At 38.5% G+C, this 19938-nt stretch overlaps 1 protein-coding gene across 4 annotated transcripts in view; it reads left to right on the plus strand.

Annotated features, from left to right (window-relative positions):
• The window catches only part of LOC121898897 (chloride channel protein 2-like), a 163019-nt gene that overhangs the window by 69406 nt on the left and 73675 nt on the right, over positions 1 to 19938 (plus strand). For all 4 annotated transcript variants that reach the window (XM_042414406.1, XM_042414402.1, XM_042414403.1 and 1 more), the window contains exons 3-6: positions 11004 to 11135; positions 13533 to 13661; positions 17589 to 17722; positions 19019 to 19096. In XM_042414406.1, coding sequence (XP_042270340.1) covers positions 11004 to 11135; positions 13533 to 13661; positions 17589 to 17722; positions 19019 to 19096 — 473 coding nt within the window. The remainder of the gene's footprint in view (positions 1 to 11003; positions 11136 to 13532; positions 13662 to 17588; positions 17723 to 19018; positions 19097 to 19938) is intronic.

Raw genomic sequence — 19938 nt, forward strand, 5'->3', positions numbered from 1 at the left:
AAATCCAGTTGCCCTGAGGACCTAATGCGTTCATTAAAGATGACATTAAGGCCATAGTATTGATCTTTGGATGTGTGTGTGTTCAGTCGAAGATCAAAAGATCCATTGATCAAAAAGTTTCAAGTAAAGTTTTCCAAGCCTGAGGTGCTCAGGCTTGGAGGTAAAATAATGACATCCTGCAGTAAGACTATTCCAGACAATTAACCAGGGACCATATGTCTTGCTAGAGTAATGTTATACCATTAGATTTAGATACAAATGAAAACAAGTTGGTGATTGCCTACCCCCTGAAGTCCAAGTGTGTGCATGTTTGTGTGTTTAAAGTTTGGTTCCACTTGGAATCCAGTCCAAAGTTGACAAAATTCTAAGACTTGTGACTTTGTGTTCAGACAGAATGCAAAGCAAATTTTAGAGGAAGTGCAATTATATACCAAATCAATGGAAAGACACAATTAGTCAAAAATTCCCGCGGGGTGGCAAAGACAGGTCTGCGTGAGTTGAAAACATTCCAACCTGAGTGAAAACTTCCTAACGCTTTATAGACGAGGGAAAAAGAGAGCAACTTGACAGTGGGTACATAGGCTGTTAGCTAAAAAGTTTACATACAGATGGGTGACAGATGATAGTAAAAACCAACATAAAATATCTGATTAAGGTCTTGGTCACCAAAAGCCTCCAGAACAGCTTCAGTGCTCCTTTTCATAGATTCTTCAAGTCTGTGGAACTCTACTGGAGGGATGAATGCCATTCTTCTAGTGCTGTCTGCCAAATCTCCAAAGGATGTTCAACTGGGTTTAGATCTGGTGACTGTGAAGGCCAAAGCATGGATGGTAACTGCTTAATTCTGCTGTACAGCTATCAAGAATCTGCGTTGGTAATGTTACTCCACTTCTTAATTTGGGTGAGCAGAATCTTAACTAAAGGATGTCACAGCACACAGCAGTGAGGCACCAAACCTAGACCCCAAAAAATTAAAATAAAAAATCATAAGTAACATAAACTGAGAGCCGAACTGAAACCTCAAACTGAGACTTTAGCCTTAGATGTTCAGCTCATTAATGTCCCTGTTCGCTAAGAGTTTTGACCCAAAACAGAAATCGTATTTGCTTCTTGGAAAAATTATTGCTATGAAACATTCATAACAAGTCCACTTGATGCTATTTGATGACATTTCTCTTCTTTACCCTGCATTGCTTTGAAATGCAGAAAAATATCTGAGTTGAGCTCATGGGTTTTAGTGTTACTCCCTTAAGAAACATTAAACATATATCACACTCTCTCCGCAAGCGATTAAAGAGGAATGCCAAGGCTGTTTTTGCATAATAACTTTGTGGATTGTGCTGGCCTGTGTGTGTGTGTGTGTGTGTGTGTGTGTATATGCCATTACACCTCATTAAACAGACATTGTACTGCAGCCATAAGACGGATGTCACAACCACCGTTACTCGACGAGCGAATGGAGTGATTGAGTGCGAGACGAGGCGCTTTGCCTGCTCGCCCGGGACTGACGCCGACGCCGTTACAGCACATTTACATAAACATCACCTCCTTTTACATCTCATTAGCATAGAGAACACATCAACATGAAGGAAGGAGCAGAGGAGGGATAGATGGATAGATTACTGAATGGAGGGGAGACAGGCTGGGGAGAGCAAGAAGGAGACGCTACAGTTAGTGTGCTGAGAGAAATGGGATTGCCATATTAAGTACCAGAGGAAACATTTACAGATGCGTTGTTGGTTTCATTACTACAACAACGTTTCTTTTTTGTCTTAAGGGGCCAATTTGTCTTGTTAGTTTTTGCCCTAATCTTCTTCCTCTTCCCTTAATTCTCTCCTGTGCTGCCTCTTTCTTTCTTTTTACCTGCAGCTGCAGACAGTATCAGCCCTTTATGTATAAAAGACAGACCAGCTTTCATGACAGCAAAATTTTGAACTGGAATCTGTTAAATTCAATGGTATCGCAGTGATCAGTGGATTCACAAGGCGAGATATATCTGTACAGAGCTTTCACATTTATTTCAGCTTCGGTCAACTTTAGCATGCAAATTCGGCCAATTGCAGTACGTCTTGTTAGTGCTAACTTTTCCAACACTTTTATCTAACCCTGCTCTACTTTGCAGACAGAAATCAATGGCAGAAATATGACTTTTAAATAAACTGTTTTAGCTTTTTTCTAGCTGGCTAATTTCTAGCTGACCTGCTCAAAGCATTGTTGCAGAGTGACAATTCATCCAGTGTAGCTTTTTGCTAATATGAGAGTGAAAAAAATAATCGCAGAAAATAAGAGACCTACTGTGTCACTTATACATTTGTCAAAATCAAGCCAGTCTGGAAAACTTTAATAGTGGATTCTGCTGATTAGTGGATTCTGCTTCTCAAGACCTAAACATTTCTGTTGCAAGCAATCATGTGATGCCAGTGGAAATTCCCATCTTATGTGAACGTAGCATGAAATCACTTTCATGCCCTTATCTGTTTCAGATAACAGTAACTGTAAAGGGCAATGCATGTCAGTGCCAAAAATGTTAAAGATCCCTTCCAGACATGTTTGAAGATAAATTTAAAAAAACTCTGCTTTGACTAATAATTTGTGTCTGATATGGTTTTTCCACAAAAAAGTTCAAATACATCCTTAAAAATCCTCAAAATTAGATCTCATCCTTTCCCCTCAAAAATACAGAATCAACAAATATGCAAATATTGTTAATTTCAAAAGTTTGACTGCTGGACATGATGTTTCCTACATAAATCATGCTCATAAGTACACACCTTAAACTGAGATTTAAGGTGAGCACAGATAAACTTTCATCCCTCAGCAGATGAATGTGAAAACAGCTTTCAAATGTCAAACTCTGCACATACATCATTCTGCACAGTGAAAATCAAACATCCAACCGCAGGAACAGGAAGAAAAATACATTTTTTAGTTGAGGGAGACTTTAAGTATAGTCTTTCACAATTCACATTTCACAATTAAATGAAAAAAAAATCTCTATGGCTCTGTTTCTAGCCTCCTCTAACCGTTTGACAATGGAAACAGTCAATAAGAATGTTATATACTCTACAATGTCGCCAACTTGTATGGTGGAACCTGATAATACGAACTAAGTTATAGGTTAACTCACACAATATGTTCAAACTATGCTGTGCTTGAGTGTAAACACCAACCTGCTGGTTCCTAACTTAGCTGATGTAATGGTGAGACATGAGATGGTTGGCACTGTTTGTCGAGACTTCTGCTCCTGAGCATAATATTCTGACGGAGACAGATCATGATGTAAAACCCACAACAGGTATTGAAACATCTTTTAAGTACAAAAGTAAGTACAAATTAAAGTTTAAAGGTATTCACACTAATTTAACTTTGATACCAACATTTGTGGCAACCCTTTAAAAACCTTTGTTCTGTACTGTATATACATACAGTATATACTTTACTATACATACTGTATCTCGCCTCACTCTATCTTTCAAAGTTGCTGTTTAAAAAGCAGAAGAGCTGAATAGTCAGATTTGCCTATATTAGTTCTGATCTAATTAAGCTGGTGGTCTTAAACACAACCAGGCATTTCTAATTGAATCTCTCCCTTATGCATGAAGCCACATAATGAATGTGGGAGCACATACACGCGCAAAATGGGGATAGGCCTCATTGGCATGACTGTGCAAAATTAAGGCATTAATGGTAGGCTTCTTTACCCTTTACACCCATATATAGCTGTCACCTTGCATAACAAATGAGGGGGTGATTTGAATAATTGGATTTTGTGTGGGAGCTGTAGCAGGGAATCTGCACCACTAGTGATTTTCCTCCAAGATGTGTGTGTGTGTGCATTCACTCTGCCTACCTCTTGCCCTCATTTTCAACATAATCACAGCAGAGTTAGACCGATATGTTGGTTTTCAGATACTTTCCTTTTATTAAAAAATACACATTGGTTTGTTAGTTTCATCTACCTCTGAGATGATGGATAGGGTGCAGTTTGATTGATTACACATTTAATGTACAAATGATCAATATTGCCTCGGAGAAACCCTTTTCCTACTGGGAAATATCAACATGCCATCCATGAAAAAGGTCTATTCTTATTAAAAAATTTCAGGCTAGTATGTAGGAATATCATTTCTAGTTCGGTAGGTATCAGGAGGTCTTGTGCACTCTCACTAGTATATGCAAGACATTTGTGATATTACACTGGACGTCTCAGCAATAATGGCTAACTTTGGCTGCACACACCAGCCCCAGTATTACCATTACAATGCAGTCAAAACCCAGAAGGTCATTCAACAACATATCACTGTTCTGAAGGTATTTCCACAATCCTTAACTCTTTTAACCATGTATATGAAAAAATACAAGAAAAATACATTTTTTAGACTCTATTTCAGACAATATACCAGTATAATCACAGAAATGTCATTTCTGCTTACCTGTGTTTGGTTTAGGAAAAAAAGGCACATCTTGGGAAACAGGTTAAAAATAAGCATTTTATTGTGCAACATTGTGCTTTCTTTGATGTCCCGTAAAGCCCCTAAACACCTATAATCCCCCCTCACAGGTGTTTCCACTTATGTTGCCTGATTAGACCTCTTCTCAGGAGTGTGTGGGAATGTACAGACTGTGCTTGATTGACATCTCCCTCACCCTTAGTTTTGTTGCACCTGTTGGGCGAGACAATTTACACTCATTGTTATTAGTTCATAGCATCTGGCGACATTATGGTTGTGACCGAAATCACTCCCTGTTTACAGTCCGCTGTATTTAGCCTTCACCATTTTGAGTGTCCAAATTCAAGTGTGTATAACTATATGTCCTCAAAAATGAACAACTAACAATCCCACAACAATCCTACACTGCACCACATTTTATAGATGGGGAAATTACTGCGACTCTACAGCTGTCAGAGATGAAGCAAAATGATGATTAGTCAGTGTCTGAAAACCCAATTTACTGCTCACTGTTGAGTGTATACAATATAGGGAGTAGTCACAACATATGTAATAGTGCATTCATTCGGAGTTAGCATAATTATGAGATTCCAACTTGTAAGTATCACTCATACTGACTTCCAAGTCATGCTGTAATTACAACTGGGAAACTGACTTTTCTGAAAGCTCCTCTATATCCAACTTCATAATACCAGAAAATCTATCAAATAGGGATGTCAAATGTTAGCCAAAGTCTGGTGCTAATGGTGAAACTCAAATTTAATGGATAGAGTGATATACAGCACAATATTTTTAACCTTCACTACACCAACTCTCGCTAGTCGTAACCATGGGAATCTTTCCCATTCCCAGCATAGCTCCACCCAACCGCAACCTGAGCAGAGGTCTAATTAACCAGGTTGTTGAAAACATCGGTGTGGGTGTACAAAATTTCAGAGCACAAATAAGTCATTTCAAAGGACAAAGGGCAGAAAATTAGTTTTTTGGCACTGACACTTTCCAGGTTTCATGTATTTTTCTGTAACCCTCCCTGAGAAGAGTAAAATTAAGAGAATCACTGAATACTTAAAAGAAAACCTTTTACACATCCAAGTTTAGTTTACTTGTCTTGGAGAGTACTTGGCCTGTAAATACAGTTGTATAATGACTTCTGTGGCTCTGATGTCACCACAGTATTTTATTTTATCAAAGTCTGCCTTACACATTTGGAGGTGGAGCTTGACAGATATGGATCTATCAAAAAGACACAATTGAGTTGCATTATGGGAAATGTAGGATCCAGAGTTTGCCCCATTAGGAACTGATAGTCAGGATATCTTGGCCTCTGTTGCAACAATTTTGACCCTCAAGTTTTAAAAATCTGTCTCTTGCAAGTCCCCAAGTTTTCTGAAACTTTAATATCAAATAGCTGGAGTACCCCTTTAAATTATTATCAGCACTTAATTTCTGATATAAGTAGTTTCAATCCAGAAATATTGGTATTGATACTCTGATAGTCTTCAAAAATGCATCACTCAAACCAAAATAAACACACACATGCTTAATGCCAGGCCAAGGAACTAGACGCACTGTGTATCCAAGGCAACCTAAATTAGTCCCAGCAGGTATGTGAGCATTATGTCTTGCAGAGGAGAGCGCGAGCAAGTGGGGCGAGCCAGAATGAAAAGAACAGATAGAGGGAGAAAGAGAGAGGTGAGGGTGCAAAGAAAGAAGTGTGGAAAGGAGGAGTGGGGGGCAGCAGATAAGGCCTGAGAGGGAGAGGAGGAGATGAGAGGTAAAGTCAGGGGTTGAATGTGATTAGCAGAAAGGCAGAAGAAGAAAAAGAAGGGAGGGAGCGAGGGATGATGGGATCAAGGAGCGGAGGGATGGAGAGGGAGAGTGGTGCAGAGGCTGAGTCAGAAGGCAATGAGAGTGATCGGGAACTAGCATGCTGCTTATTGCATGCCATGAAGAATAAAGTCAGCAACCAGTCTGCAGGGTCACTGTGTGTGTGTTTGTGTGTGTGTATGTGTGTGTATGTGTGTGTGTATCTGCAGAAAAAGCTATTAAGCAATACCAGCACAGACAGAGCTAACTAAATTACATCTCCAAAAAGACAAGATTACACTTGCTGCTAGACATGCACACACACACACACACACACTCCATGTTAAGAAGTACAAAGAAATCATGTCTGCACACACACACACACACACACTAATGCTCATTTACATTGACTAGTGTCTGGATGACAGAAGGGGTCCAAGAGCACAGACGGCCCGTGGGTGAGATGACGCACACACACACACACACACACACACACACATGATCAAACACATAAATCTAAATATACACATATATGAAGCCTGTTTCTCAGAATTGCTACATAGCAGTCTGTGGAGTGATGGAAAGCAAAAGCGAATCATTGTGGGCTTGGTGTCTGTGGATGTGTTTCGGCACAGCTTTTGCCAGCGTGTGTGTGTGTGTGTGTGTTAGACAGCTCCTGAAGGTGTTGATTGGGGAACGTGTGCGTGTATGTGTGTTGGCGTGGAAGTGTGTGTGTCTGCATTTTTTTTTTTTCCCTTCCCGTCCCTGCAGCATTTTATCATTCACCTCCTGCCCTCTCTCTCGCTTTCTGTCTTCTTCTCTCTCCTCTCTGTCTGTCAGTCAAACAGAGGTGTCAGTCTCGCCTCGACTTTGTATTTGTTTTTTTTTTTACGCTTAAGTGTTGATTTTTCACTTCTGAGATGTTTTTTTAAGAGGTTTGATACCGTTTCCCACTGAGTGATGTGAACATAAACATTCTCCACGTGTGTCTGGTGAACCCTCGGCTCTGGGGCTCCATGCTAACACTTTAGCATATGCTGTGTTGAATGACAGTAGGACATTCACATCATCTGAAACAAGAGTGAAAGAAAACTCTACTTCAGCTCTACATGTAAATGATAAAGAAAAGATAAAGTAATTGATAAGATGGTATGGGTTTTTTTTTGCAATTTTCTCATTAACTACTGCACTCAATTAAAATAATATGGCATATGTATAGCATGATTGACAGACACTGTGACAATCATGCTGTTAATATGTTTTGAGACAGATATCAGAATATCTAAAACTTAGTCAAAATCTGTCTAAAAATAGCACAGGACACTGAATATTACACTGCTTTTTAGGGCTGGGTGATATGGACGAAATCAGATATCACAATATTTTTGACCAAATACCTCAATATCAATATTGCAACAATATTGTAGGGATGACTATTGGTGCTTTCACAAAATTTGTACACAATGAGATTTATGATAAATAATCATCAGTAATGTGGATATAATGATTAAATGGGTAAAGGCCAATAATAGAACAGCTAGAACAGTCTGATAAGTTCAGAAAACGACATCACGTTACTGTAATTCAGCCTTTAAAACCAGGAAAAGCTAGTCTCATATCATGATATTGATATAATTTTGATATATTGCCCAGCCCTACTGCTTTTCTAATGTGATCGGCTATTATGTACTAGAAATCACATCATCAATAACTCAACACAGAGTACTGGTAAGAGTAGACAGGATGAGGTCAGTTATGGGATTTTGGTGTTTATTGAAGATGTGATAACACAGTCTGGTGGTACACAGCAGTTTTACTCTCTGTGTACTATATGTTTGTATAATGATATCTTGCTATCGGTTCAGTTCTTGCTTTTCAACAACCGGAGTGAAGGTAAAGTGGAGGGATGTTTGTTTGGTGAGGGAGGATTCGAAAGAAGATTGTGATCTTTAATCTTTTTTTGCCACATTTTTTGACTTAAAGGAACAATTCATCAAAAACAACAGATGAACCACCTACTATGTGAACAGAATGTGACTTTTTGGTCGTCTTGTTCTCCCTGAAGAAAATATTCCACATAATATACAAAAAAAGTGTGGATGGATTTTCTTGGGTACATTTGAAATGGGGGGGAAAAAGTAAACCGAGACAATAAAAGTAGTCTGAGTGTTACATAAACATTTGTTCTACATGCTGTAGATTAAAAGGGGAAACTGGGAGCAAGAAACATAAAGAGTGTCTGTGTGTGTGTTGAGAGTGTCATTAGAGGGGCACCCCACTGCTCCTAAGTGTCATTTCCCTGCAGAGGAGAAAAGGGAAATGAGGACAGGCCTGGAAGAGAGGAGGAGAGGAGAAAAAAAAAAGAGAGAAGAGGAGGTGGAGAGGAAAAATATGGTGTGAACGAGAGGCATTATGAATTATAGCGTGTGCATGCACATCCTAATGAGTCACCATCAAACTAATGTTTTGTTCCAGCAATTAGTCCTAATTAGTAACTGTGTATGCATGTCTCGCACCAAGTGTTATACAGCACATTAGCCGTGACTCTGAGTTTCCTGTTGCTTAGAGGTGAGTATAGCAGATCTGACTGTGCTTCATACACAGTGTGTTTGTGTGTGTGTGTGTATATATATATGTGTGTGTGTACATTTTGTGTTTTGCTTTGTAGCGCCTTCGTTTGCCGTGACTTCTTTGCCGTGCATTTAATATACATTGATCAGTGTAGTAGATCAGTTTAGTCCAGTTTGTCTTCAGCCTCTTGTACCACTGCATTTTATGTAATATAGTCTTAACACAAAATAACTTTGGCAGTCTTTCATTTTGTGTCATAACACAGTTGTTTTGTTGTATCCTCTGCTGAACACAGTTGGCACTGGTAAATGTAACAAATATTACAAAACTTCCTGGCATTTGGCTTCCCAGCTTTTATTAAAAATTAAAAAATGTAGAATCATTTCCCAGATGTCTGCAAGGAGTTTGTGATATAAAGGGTCAATTCAGCCAAATTACAAAAAAGCATGTTTTCTCTCTTACCTCCCTAATGGCACTGGTTTTATGTGTTTCGGCTTTGAGATATCTGTTTCTGTCAGATTTCTGCCTCTGCCCCGGTAGAGTCGAGGTAAAAGTCATTGGCTTGTGGTGCTTAAAGCATTGAAAAAATATGATTTAAAAAAAATTCATCAGCAGTTTACATCTCCAGAAATGATGTCCCTGTCATTCTGGATAATCACTGGACTTCAGTGTGATCAGTATTCGGTGGAATTACTTTCTCGTAAGAAATGAACTTTTCACAACAAGAAAACTGTGCAAATAAAACAAAACTCTCTGCATAGCTAGATACCACTAAAGCTTAATGAGTTATTTGGGTGAACCAACTAGAGCTGCAATGATTAGTCGATTAATCGATTAGTTGTCAACTATTAAATTAATTGGCAAATATTTTGATAATTGTTTTGAGTAATTTTTTAACAAGAAAATGTCCAAATTTCCTGATTCCAGCTTCTAAAATGTAAATCAGTTTTTAGTTTCTTTAGTCTTCTATGACAGTAAACTGAATATATATATATATATATGAACTTTCTCCATTTTCTGACACTTTATAGACCAAACAACTAATCAATTAATTGAGAAAATAATCAACAGATTGATCAATAATGAAAATAATTGTTAATTGCAGCTCTAGTAGCCTTCCCTAAAAGTGTGTTGTGGTTCTCCTGTTAGTGTGTTTCTTTCATGATTGCAGGGTACATTACCAATTGCCTTAACACTTTATATAGTTTGTTATAATTTTCTAGACAGAACTCACATGCAACCGTTAAATTCAAAGTAGTGTTATTTGATGTACTTTAATTAATGTACTAATTAATTAATGTACATTAATCTACTTTTGGATACTAATTATAGGGAAAACTGAGACTGTGGTGCTCTTCCAATTAATTTCTAATGTCACTTCATCTTTTATTCAGTGCCCAACAGTAAACTAACATGCAAATGTGAAATGTGTCTACAAACAAGATTACAATTCAACATTTATGAAGAAACAAATAATCAGTTGATAAATAATGAATGAATATTTACTTGGGTTTAAATGAAGCCATTCTTTCAACCAACTTCCTTTTGAAAATCAACAACAGCTTTTATACACAGCACATATAAGTGTTTCTGAACGTCGTCTCTATTTCCCCTCTAATTTGTATTGATCATAGTTCTTTCCAGGAATCTTACAGGAAATTACTCATCTGTAAACAGAAAGTGTCAAACACATTACTGAGCTTCTTCAAACCAACAGTTACTTTGTTTTCATTCTCTTCGGGTGGTGTCTATATGTGTTCACTTCCGATCGATCTCTTTGTTCATCCATCTATTACGTATCTGACACCACCCATAAAAGTTAGGGGAAATTTATGCACCTCACTATTTTAAAGATGTATTGACTCACTCATTCACTACTTTCCAAAAGAAGGTGATAACACTATTTAGAACTGAGTAGATCGTTTGTCAGCAGATGACATGTTTGCTGTTGGCCAATATTTCAAAAACTCAACCAAAATCTGCTTGCTGCTGGATGGAAACACAGATACTGTTATTGGCTTCCAGGATGTTGCCAAGAGATAATCTAATTGGCTAATACATTAAATACCGTTTGCATTTTCGGTGCCAATTTCTCTTCAGCTGCTGGGTAATGTAAGTCTAGCATGTGTTCTTGTAGTCTTAACATGTTATGTTTCCTTCCTGCCCTCCCCGTAGTCTGCACGGTTCGCTGTCAGAAGTTCCTGATCTCGCGGGTCGGGGAGGACTGGATCTTCCTCATCCTGCTGGGACTCCTCATGGCTCTGGTCAGCTGGGTGGTGGACTTCTGCATCGCCATCTGCCTACAAGGTGAGGCATGGAGAGAGGGAGGGAGGGATAGACAGAAGGAAAGGTGGAGGGATTGGGTTTTGTACCTACAGGTTGGCGCATGAGCAGTGTACTCATATAAGTGGGAGGCAAATAAAGGTGATTTAAGGGGTAAAGGATGGATTTTTAGAAACAACATGATAGAAACCAGAATTTGGGGAGAATACATGCGTGGGATGCATCCAGATAGGGAGGAAGCGATAGAAGGATGGAGAATGGGGAATAATGTAAAAAGATGCAAGGGTCAACCTTATTCATAAAGTGCTTTCACACAAAATAGGCTTCTTTCAAAGAGCTTTAAAGATATTGCAAAATAAAACCAGGAACTTATTCTTTTCTGTAAGGATTAAATGGACAAGTCAGTGAAAAGGTGTTTTTGAGTTTTGGTCACAGTTGTGACCATTGGGAACATACAGTTCACCCCTGTGGTCATGTAACTCTACACTAGACGAGTGACATACCTCAAATCTGTTCAACACGAGTTAATCATGCATTACACATGACAATTTTACCTACAAATGCTAAGAAAGTAAATCTATAGCCTGAAAAATAAGGATTTTATTGGTTACTGTCATGGTACAGATGTCAGAGCTCGGAGACAACAACAATAAATGCTGAGTTTCTGTTCAAGTTGTAATCTTTGACATTTCAGTCCTGGTTGATTTGGCAACACCTGTGGTTACTGTGGTAACACCAAGTGTAGTTTAATACTACAGCAAACACTTCTTCAGCAGCTTGTTTGTCAGAAATACAACACAAGAGCAACTGGTGTATCTGTTTACAGTGCAGCCAAACAATGACAAATGGCAGACCCGCCACTAATAATAGGGTTTGATTTAAAGAAAATCTTAAGGAATAACTTTAAAGTATGATTTTATTTTTTTTAACGAACGAGAGATCTGTTGTGTTTTGGCGTTATATAAATAAAACTGACTTGACTTGACTATAACAGTGACTCTAAAGGGCCTAGATTAATTAAGACAACATGAGGCTCTGTAGACACACAGGAAGATTTTGTATGTACCTTTACAGTATGTAAATGACAGGAGTAGTTGGGAGTGCCCGGGCTTGTCAGGGACGAGAGAGAAAAGACTAATACCAGTATAGTGTGAAATACTTGAAATAGATAGAAATAAAAGTGTAACTAACTAAATTAGAACCAGAGAAAAAATAAGTATTTTAACTGGTAGAGGCCAGTAATGTTTCTGATAAAGAGCTCAACATAGTTGGACATGTCACAGGGATTTTGGCTGATAATATCAGTAGAATCAGTGGAAAGAGGTGCAGGTATCTCAGATGTAATTTCATTCAGCTGGAGAAAATTATGAACTGTCCAGCATTTTTTATTGCATGCGTGCAGTTAAACTCTGTTAACAGAGCTTTATCGTGTCATCTGTATAACATTGCAATTAAATGGAATATTTTTGAATGATCTTGCCCAAGAGGAGTGTGTAAATAGAGAGAGATTGCACTGAGAATTGAGCCCTGGGGGACGAGCAGTAGAAATTAGTGCGGAGGATAACAACGTGTTGCCTGTGGTGACTGAAAAGGTTATTAAAGGGTTGGAAGAAAGGGATGATAGGACTGAGGACAGGCAGAAAGATAGCTGTGTGACTGAAAGAGGGACACTCGTGGACAGGATAGAGAAGAGAGAGGAATGGAGAGATGTTGGTATTGAAGACAGAAATAGAGATTCAAGGTGGATCACAGCAGGGATGGATGGTAAGCACCTCGTGGTATCTATCATGTTAGTTTTAGAACACCAACTATGTACAAGGTGGAGTGGAAAAAAACTGAGTGAGGAGATGATGTGAGCAAGGATTTATCTGAAGAGGAAAGTAAAGATCTCAAAACGACTGAAGGAAATTGTGAGAGCTGATCTAAAACCTTCTGGGACCGGCTCTAATTCAAATGGATTTTTAAGGGGGTGAATGTGAGTGTGAGTGTTTGTGTGTGTGTGTTTTGCTCACAAGGAGAAGCTAGCCTACTGTCAGTTGTAGTTATGGTTTACAGTTCTTTTAATTGGATACAAAACATGGCTAACCACCTGTCCTTAGGAGATACACACACACACACACACACACAACTACACACATATTTCCTGTCTTGAAATGGTTTATATGTCAGCTCACCAGGATGAACACTGTATGTGTGTGTGTGTGTGTGTGTGTGTGTACAAAAGTTTGTCCTTACAGCATATTTGCTGCAGTTGTTATCTCTTACATGGTGAATAAAGCTCTATGTTGTGACTGGTATACTGTATATATCCACACTTGACTTGAAATACTGCATATTTTTCTGTTTGTTGATACACCTGATTGTGGTTTACATGTCTCTGTGTGTGTGTGCGTGTGTGTGTGTGTGTGTGTGTGTCCACAGCACAGAAGTGGATGTACGGTGGTCTGGACAGTAACGTGTTCCTGCAGTATCTGGCCTGGGTCACCTATCCTGTGGTCCTCATCACCTTTTCTGCCGGCTTCACCCAGATCCTCGCCCCGCAGGCTGTTGGTACGATGAACACACATAACAGAAGATGCATGAAGGGCATATAGCTAAACAACAGCATAAAGCACAAAACACTTCAACACAGATAATAGAATCATATTACACTACACTGTATTGTGTACATTACATCGGTGCTGAACAAAAAGTTGATTAAATGATTAGACAATCGACAGAAAACAGAAACATTGACAAACATTATCTGATTCCAGCTTCTCAAAAGTCAACATTTTATGCTTTTCACTGTTTAACATCATTGTAAATTGAATATCTTTGGGTTTGGACTGGGATTTGGGAGCCTTTTTCAATATCTATATATTTAGTATACTAATTGATTAACAGCAACAATAATTATTAATTATTAATAGATTAAGCAACAGTGAAAATAATTGTACATTCAGCCCTAACTTTATCTAGACTGCCAGAACAACAAATATGCTCTGAATGTACTTGATGTAAAGTATTCAGATTTGATAAATGGATTCAATCCTGATTTTATATATAATAAAATACTATCAAACCCAACTATATAAATACTGTACATAAAGTTACAGGTTGAACTGAAAGCTGATCCACAAGTATTTCCAATATTTGCATTCACAGTTTTACAGAAAGTAAAAAAAACAGTATACCTTCATGAATCCTGCAGTTCAACAGCCTTTTCATACAAATAACTCTTTATATATATATATAGATGTTGTAGCAGGATCAGGTGTTAAACTGCTACATCACCGTCATCCTCAGCCGAGGCCATCTGTCCTCAAGTGTTTCGACCCCTCGCTCGGTACACTCTCAAAATGGGGGTCTGCAGTGGTGATTAGTCACTGTGTGTCGGTGGTGGGTCTCCAGCTACCACTCTCTAACCTCATCCGCACCCGACAGGACACTCGCTCTGCAGCCGCAATGATCTTCTGCACTGTTGTTCTCCTTGTCAGCCCTGTCCCCCCTAGAGTGATAAACATCCCCCACACAGACTGTGCCAAAAAGCCTCGACATCCCACCTCCACTGGGCGTATTAATTAAATTAAAATTAAATGGGGCACACATTATGATACTGATTGTATTTTCAGAGGCAATATTAATATCAAAAGAAAACATACTGTTTTAAAATCTGCTGATTCATATTTTCCTTTGTTATACATATGGACATACAGTGACTTTTGATCCAATTGTGTGACACTGCAACAGCCTTATAACAGCACAAAGACAACTAAGATGAAACAATAATACCAGAATGGAGCTCAGCAGAATTTACTGCCAAACTTCATTGATTAACATCAGTGTTTGGAACAAATATCAGCCTGAAGGATGGATCTGTCAGATGTGGGTAGACTCAGATGTCAGATCCTCTCCTGACATCTGAGTCTACCAACAGAGAGGCTTCCCTTTAACATGAGCTTAACTGTTAAAGATACTAAAAAGCATGTGTAAAGGCCAGAATAATAACTCTTAAGATTGAAGATTTCTGCAACTATTCAAGTCATTTTCTAGCTATCTGAAAAATTATGAATTGGAATTAAACCCTGATAGCTTTTTCTGTTGCTTAAGTATGAATACTACTGCACTGATAATGCCCCTCTGTACTGTAATGAACTCCCTAAACACACTGAACTCCTGTGTGCAAATAGTTGCTACAGTGTAACACCATTGTAACACTTTGTAATTCTCCTCTCCAAAGGCCTGGCGTCTTCCCCAGGGGTCTCCTCTGCTTTAGTATCAGACAACAGAGATGCTGAAGGAGAGAATTCCTCCACAAGTGCTATAAAATTCAAAGCTACAGAGACTCTAGAAGTCAGTTTGGGTTTGTCTGAATTCATTGCAGTACTTCGTTCAGGTGCATTCATACTTGTCTGAAGTAATTTCTGCAGCAGGTATAGCATAGCCCTCACTGTCACTCTCACTAACAGATGTTAAAGAGACACGTGTGCCCCTGAGAATCTGAGATACCTTCTTCTATCAGCGAGACACACCTGCTTTTCCCTTCCACTCTTCACCTCACTGAATCATGGTTTTTATGTGTTGTGTGAGCTCGAAACAGCAATCCTCTTTCATCCGCTTACTATGGAAAAGAAGCTGAATCTGCTGTGGAAAAGATCCTGCAACTCCTGCTGCATCTGAAATTCTCTCGCATCTTAAAAGTCAACACATATTACATCATAAATTGATATATCAGAGACAGCAATGGACAGCAAATACATCAGCTGTTCACATATGAGCATGTAAGATCAAACATAACGAGTCTTGGTCTGTAGTGGAATTAGCACATCCTCCATGCAAGCTGCAAGACGGAACATGGTAAAAAAATCCAAGACGTATTAAACCTGCAGCGCTGAACTGTTACATATAAATGAACATCTGTTACATTTAAGCCCTCGCCAAAAGAGTTCACACAATGCTGATTAAGCCTATCACCACCAAGTAAATCTCTCTATATTTCACAATATACAGAGTTTTTAAATCTGGTGTCTGGTTTGACATTCCCGCGCTGCTGGATGAATGCATACTGCACATGCTCTAAGGGCATGCACACCAGAAACCTCCACCTGGCCGAGCGGCTAACTTCCAGTTAGCTCTCTGCTAACTTGAATGGGGATAAAATAATGTAATCATGTGGCTCTTCTAGACTTTCCAAATATTAGTGGACTGAATGGATCAAATTCTGAAACGAGTCATCTCATAGGGGTTGTGTGACACTCAGAACAGTTTATCCACCGTAAGCCGCAACAGTAGCGACATAAGCACGTGTTTTTGTAATTACTCTCACTGTCAGAAGGGGGAGACAAAAGTCTTGCACTCCAGCTTTAAATTGTGAATCTTAAGGCCATCAAAACATTTAAAGAAATTATAAAGAAATGACTTTGTCTAGCAGTACCATTTCAGTTAAGAAAAAGAGTTTTCTGTAAAATTCTGCAAAAATCTAGTCTGTCATAAAACAACAGTGAAGTGCATATACGAGCACTGAAAAAACTTTTTCTTGCTGTAATCATTCTCTCTCTTCATACTGGCTATTAAAACATCCCCTTCATAATGTGGTGGACAACAAGCAAAAATGTATTTAAAAGTTCATCTGAGACTAGTATGAGGCTTCTGCTGTTCAAATAAGTCAAATCAAGTGTGTGTCTTCCAAAGCTGCAGTCTTTTTAGTACAAAATTTCCTCATGTTGAGCTGCAGTGGAAGGATAGTAACAAAAAGGACATTTATACTAAAAAAGCTGTAGCTTTGGGAGTTATCCTTGTAATCCTCTCAGTCAGAGAGAAATGATCTGATATTAAAATCAGATCCAAAGAGCTGCAGCAGGAAAACGCTAATTATTCCACTAGTTATCCATGTGCAATGCAAATGCATAGTTCTTTGAAATTAGTGTCCGTGGATTCCAGCCATATGTGAGAGTGAAATAAATCCAAGAACAGTGTCAGTTGATATTTTGGTTGCACATATTTCTGTCTATATTATATAGTAATGTACAGTCATTTGTATGTTTTATTATATAATTTGTCTCTGTAGTCTTTTTATTACTACCATCATAAAACACAATTTGCTCAGCAATAACATTGTCTTTCAGCTGTGTTTAGATGAAGCAATTATGAGTTACTTTCTAGGAGGTGTTAACTAGAAGAAGATGTGATCTGACATATAATCCATCTCTGTCCAAACTTTATTTATTCTCAAATCAGAAAGACATTAACTTATATTGAAGTTTAACTCAAAAAAGCTGTGGCAGCCTGGGATGCTATTTTTTTGAGTAGTTATTCATACACATTGTGAATACATAGCTTGAAACTTGCTCATATTCTGTAATGTGTGACATGTTTTTCAAGCAGATGTGAGCTTGATCTTAGAGCTATGACAAAGATGTGATTGTGATTCTGCTTAAAGTTCAGATGCGGGATGTGTTGGGTTTGCTTGTAAGCGCTCGCTGTGCTCCTCTGCAGGTTCGGGTATTCCAGAGATGAAGACCATCCTGCGAGGAGTGGTGTTGAAGGAATACCTCACCTTCAAAACATTTGTGGCTAAAGTCATCGGCCTCACCTGTGCTCTGGGCAGTGGCATGCCCCTGGGCAAGGAGGTAACACATACACACACACACACACAAAATCTGCATTTCCTGCTGTACCTAAATGCCTTTTTGTATGTGTCCAAGTGGAGCCACTCGATGATGGAGTATGCTGAGACAGCATGTGATGCTCACACGCGACTATCTTGACAAATTTATCAATCGATATGTGACTCATAGACTCACAGAAGAAAAAAAAAATGCAAGCTGCTGGAAGAAGTTTCAAGAGAGGAAATTAATGCAGTGCAAGCAAAACTGCAGAGCTGACCCACATGCAAAAGTTTGATAACACAGTTTCAGTGATTTACAGCATTAAACCATTGTGATAAAATAACTCATGTAGAACCCGCACTGGCACCATGGAGGCAAGGTTTGAATCTCCAAAATAAACCTTTGATATCAGCGCAGAGTACCAGCTGTCTGCAGCTTTAAATTCAAACTATTATCAGTCATCATAAAGCAATGTAGGTCAAAGTGAAGTGAGCAGCTTGTGAGAGCAGGTAATTCAGATTTTACGGCAGCTGTATCGTGTCTGGAATCACTGCATATATTCAGAAATAACAGGCAACAATACATGAACTTCCCTGGGAAACATATCCGTCCCCTACTCATTCACATTCCAGGTCCCTACATCCCTGCAGCATGAATTACAAATGATTCATAAATGGCACAACACGGGCTGATATGCTCGGGTTCAGGTCCAGAGCAATGAGTGTGAAACCCGGAGAATGAGGAAAAAAATGAGGAAAGAAAGAAGGAAGTTGTGGAGAAAGTGCTGAAGGCCTTTTGTAAACCATGAGGGAGGGAAAAAAATGCTTTGATGGAGATTTTGGGAACCTCAGCCTAACTATGCAGATGTTGTTTATGTCTTATAGACTAGTTTGTGTATATGTGTGTGTATGTACAGTAATGTAGTGCAGTAAAAACAGTTTCAGGTAAGTGTGGCATCCCCCAAAAGACTGTCTAGCCTGAAGACATACTCACAAGAAAATATTCTCTTTCCTCACACACACACACACACACACACACACACACATACAAGGCAACATATTCAGTTTGGATTCAGCGCAGGCCTCTCACTTCCTTTTAACTTCAGCATCACTTTTCTGACGCTCTCACTTTTAATCCTGTTAGTTCCACTTTGAACTTCATACCCTGAATTTTAATATTCGCTGCACACTCTGTTGTTGCTGATGTGTTTCCAAAGAATGTGCGTTATCTTATGACATACAGCAAATACAAGGCTAGAGTGCTTCTTAGCTTGCAGCATTTGCACTTGTTTTATGTGTTTTCTTTTCGTCCTGTCAGGGTCCGTTTGTACACATCGCCAGTTTGTGTGCTGCCCTCCTCAGCAAGTTCATGTCTCTGTTTGGAGGAATCTATGAGGTAAGTCTTCCTCTCTGTTCTTCTGTCACTGTGTTCTTCTTTGCGTGTTTATATTCACTGTCTTTTTCCACTTTCCCTAACTGCTCAAATGAATTCACACTGCTTTACTAGTGTGAAAGCAAAGACCAGTTCTACAAAAATGTCAAGATCAAAAAATATATTATTTTGTTCTTTTTCTTTCTTTTTTTTTATAGTACACTTCATACACATAGACATATGTTGTCTACCTTCTCTGACCCTTAAGTCTTACATACAAACAGCAGACATATTGCTGGTAGTATCTGTAAAGCATTATACAGCATGGTTCTGGTCCAAAACAAGTATTTTGTCAATCACTGGCTTCTATTCTCTATGCTAACATATTACCAAAATAGTACATAGCATGTTAGTACTAAGGTAATACCTGATTTTCACTGTAGATATCAAAACTATAACTTGCTTAGAAGTATATAAACATGTTTTTCTACAGAAGCCATTTTTATTTTACTGAAATTGGAAAAAATATCAGAAAGAAAACTTTTAGTAATTGACATGTTACAGGCACATTTTGGTAAGTACCAAAAAAAGCCCAAATAAATAGTTACTCACCTGAAGTTTTAAATTCAAACTGCTAAGTATACAGGCAATATTGTACAAAATATCAAAAGTATATGTCAAGTAAAGTCAAAATTGTTTTTGTCAACCCATTCACATACAAGTATACAGTAGGGATGACATTTTATTTCTCTGGAACCAATGATGCTACATTTAACGTTTAAGCAGTTCAAATATGGCAGACAACATCAGGTGCAAAAAGACAACATAAGGTATCAAGATGAGACAGAAACAGTACGATGAAACAG

The sequence above is a fragment of the Thunnus maccoyii genome, chromosome 6 (genome assembly GCF_910596095.1).
Source record: "Thunnus maccoyii chromosome 6, fThuMac1.1, whole genome shotgun sequence".
In the NCBI taxonomy this organism is placed as follows: domain Eukaryota; kingdom Metazoa; phylum Chordata; class Actinopteri; order Scombriformes; family Scombridae; genus Thunnus; species Thunnus maccoyii.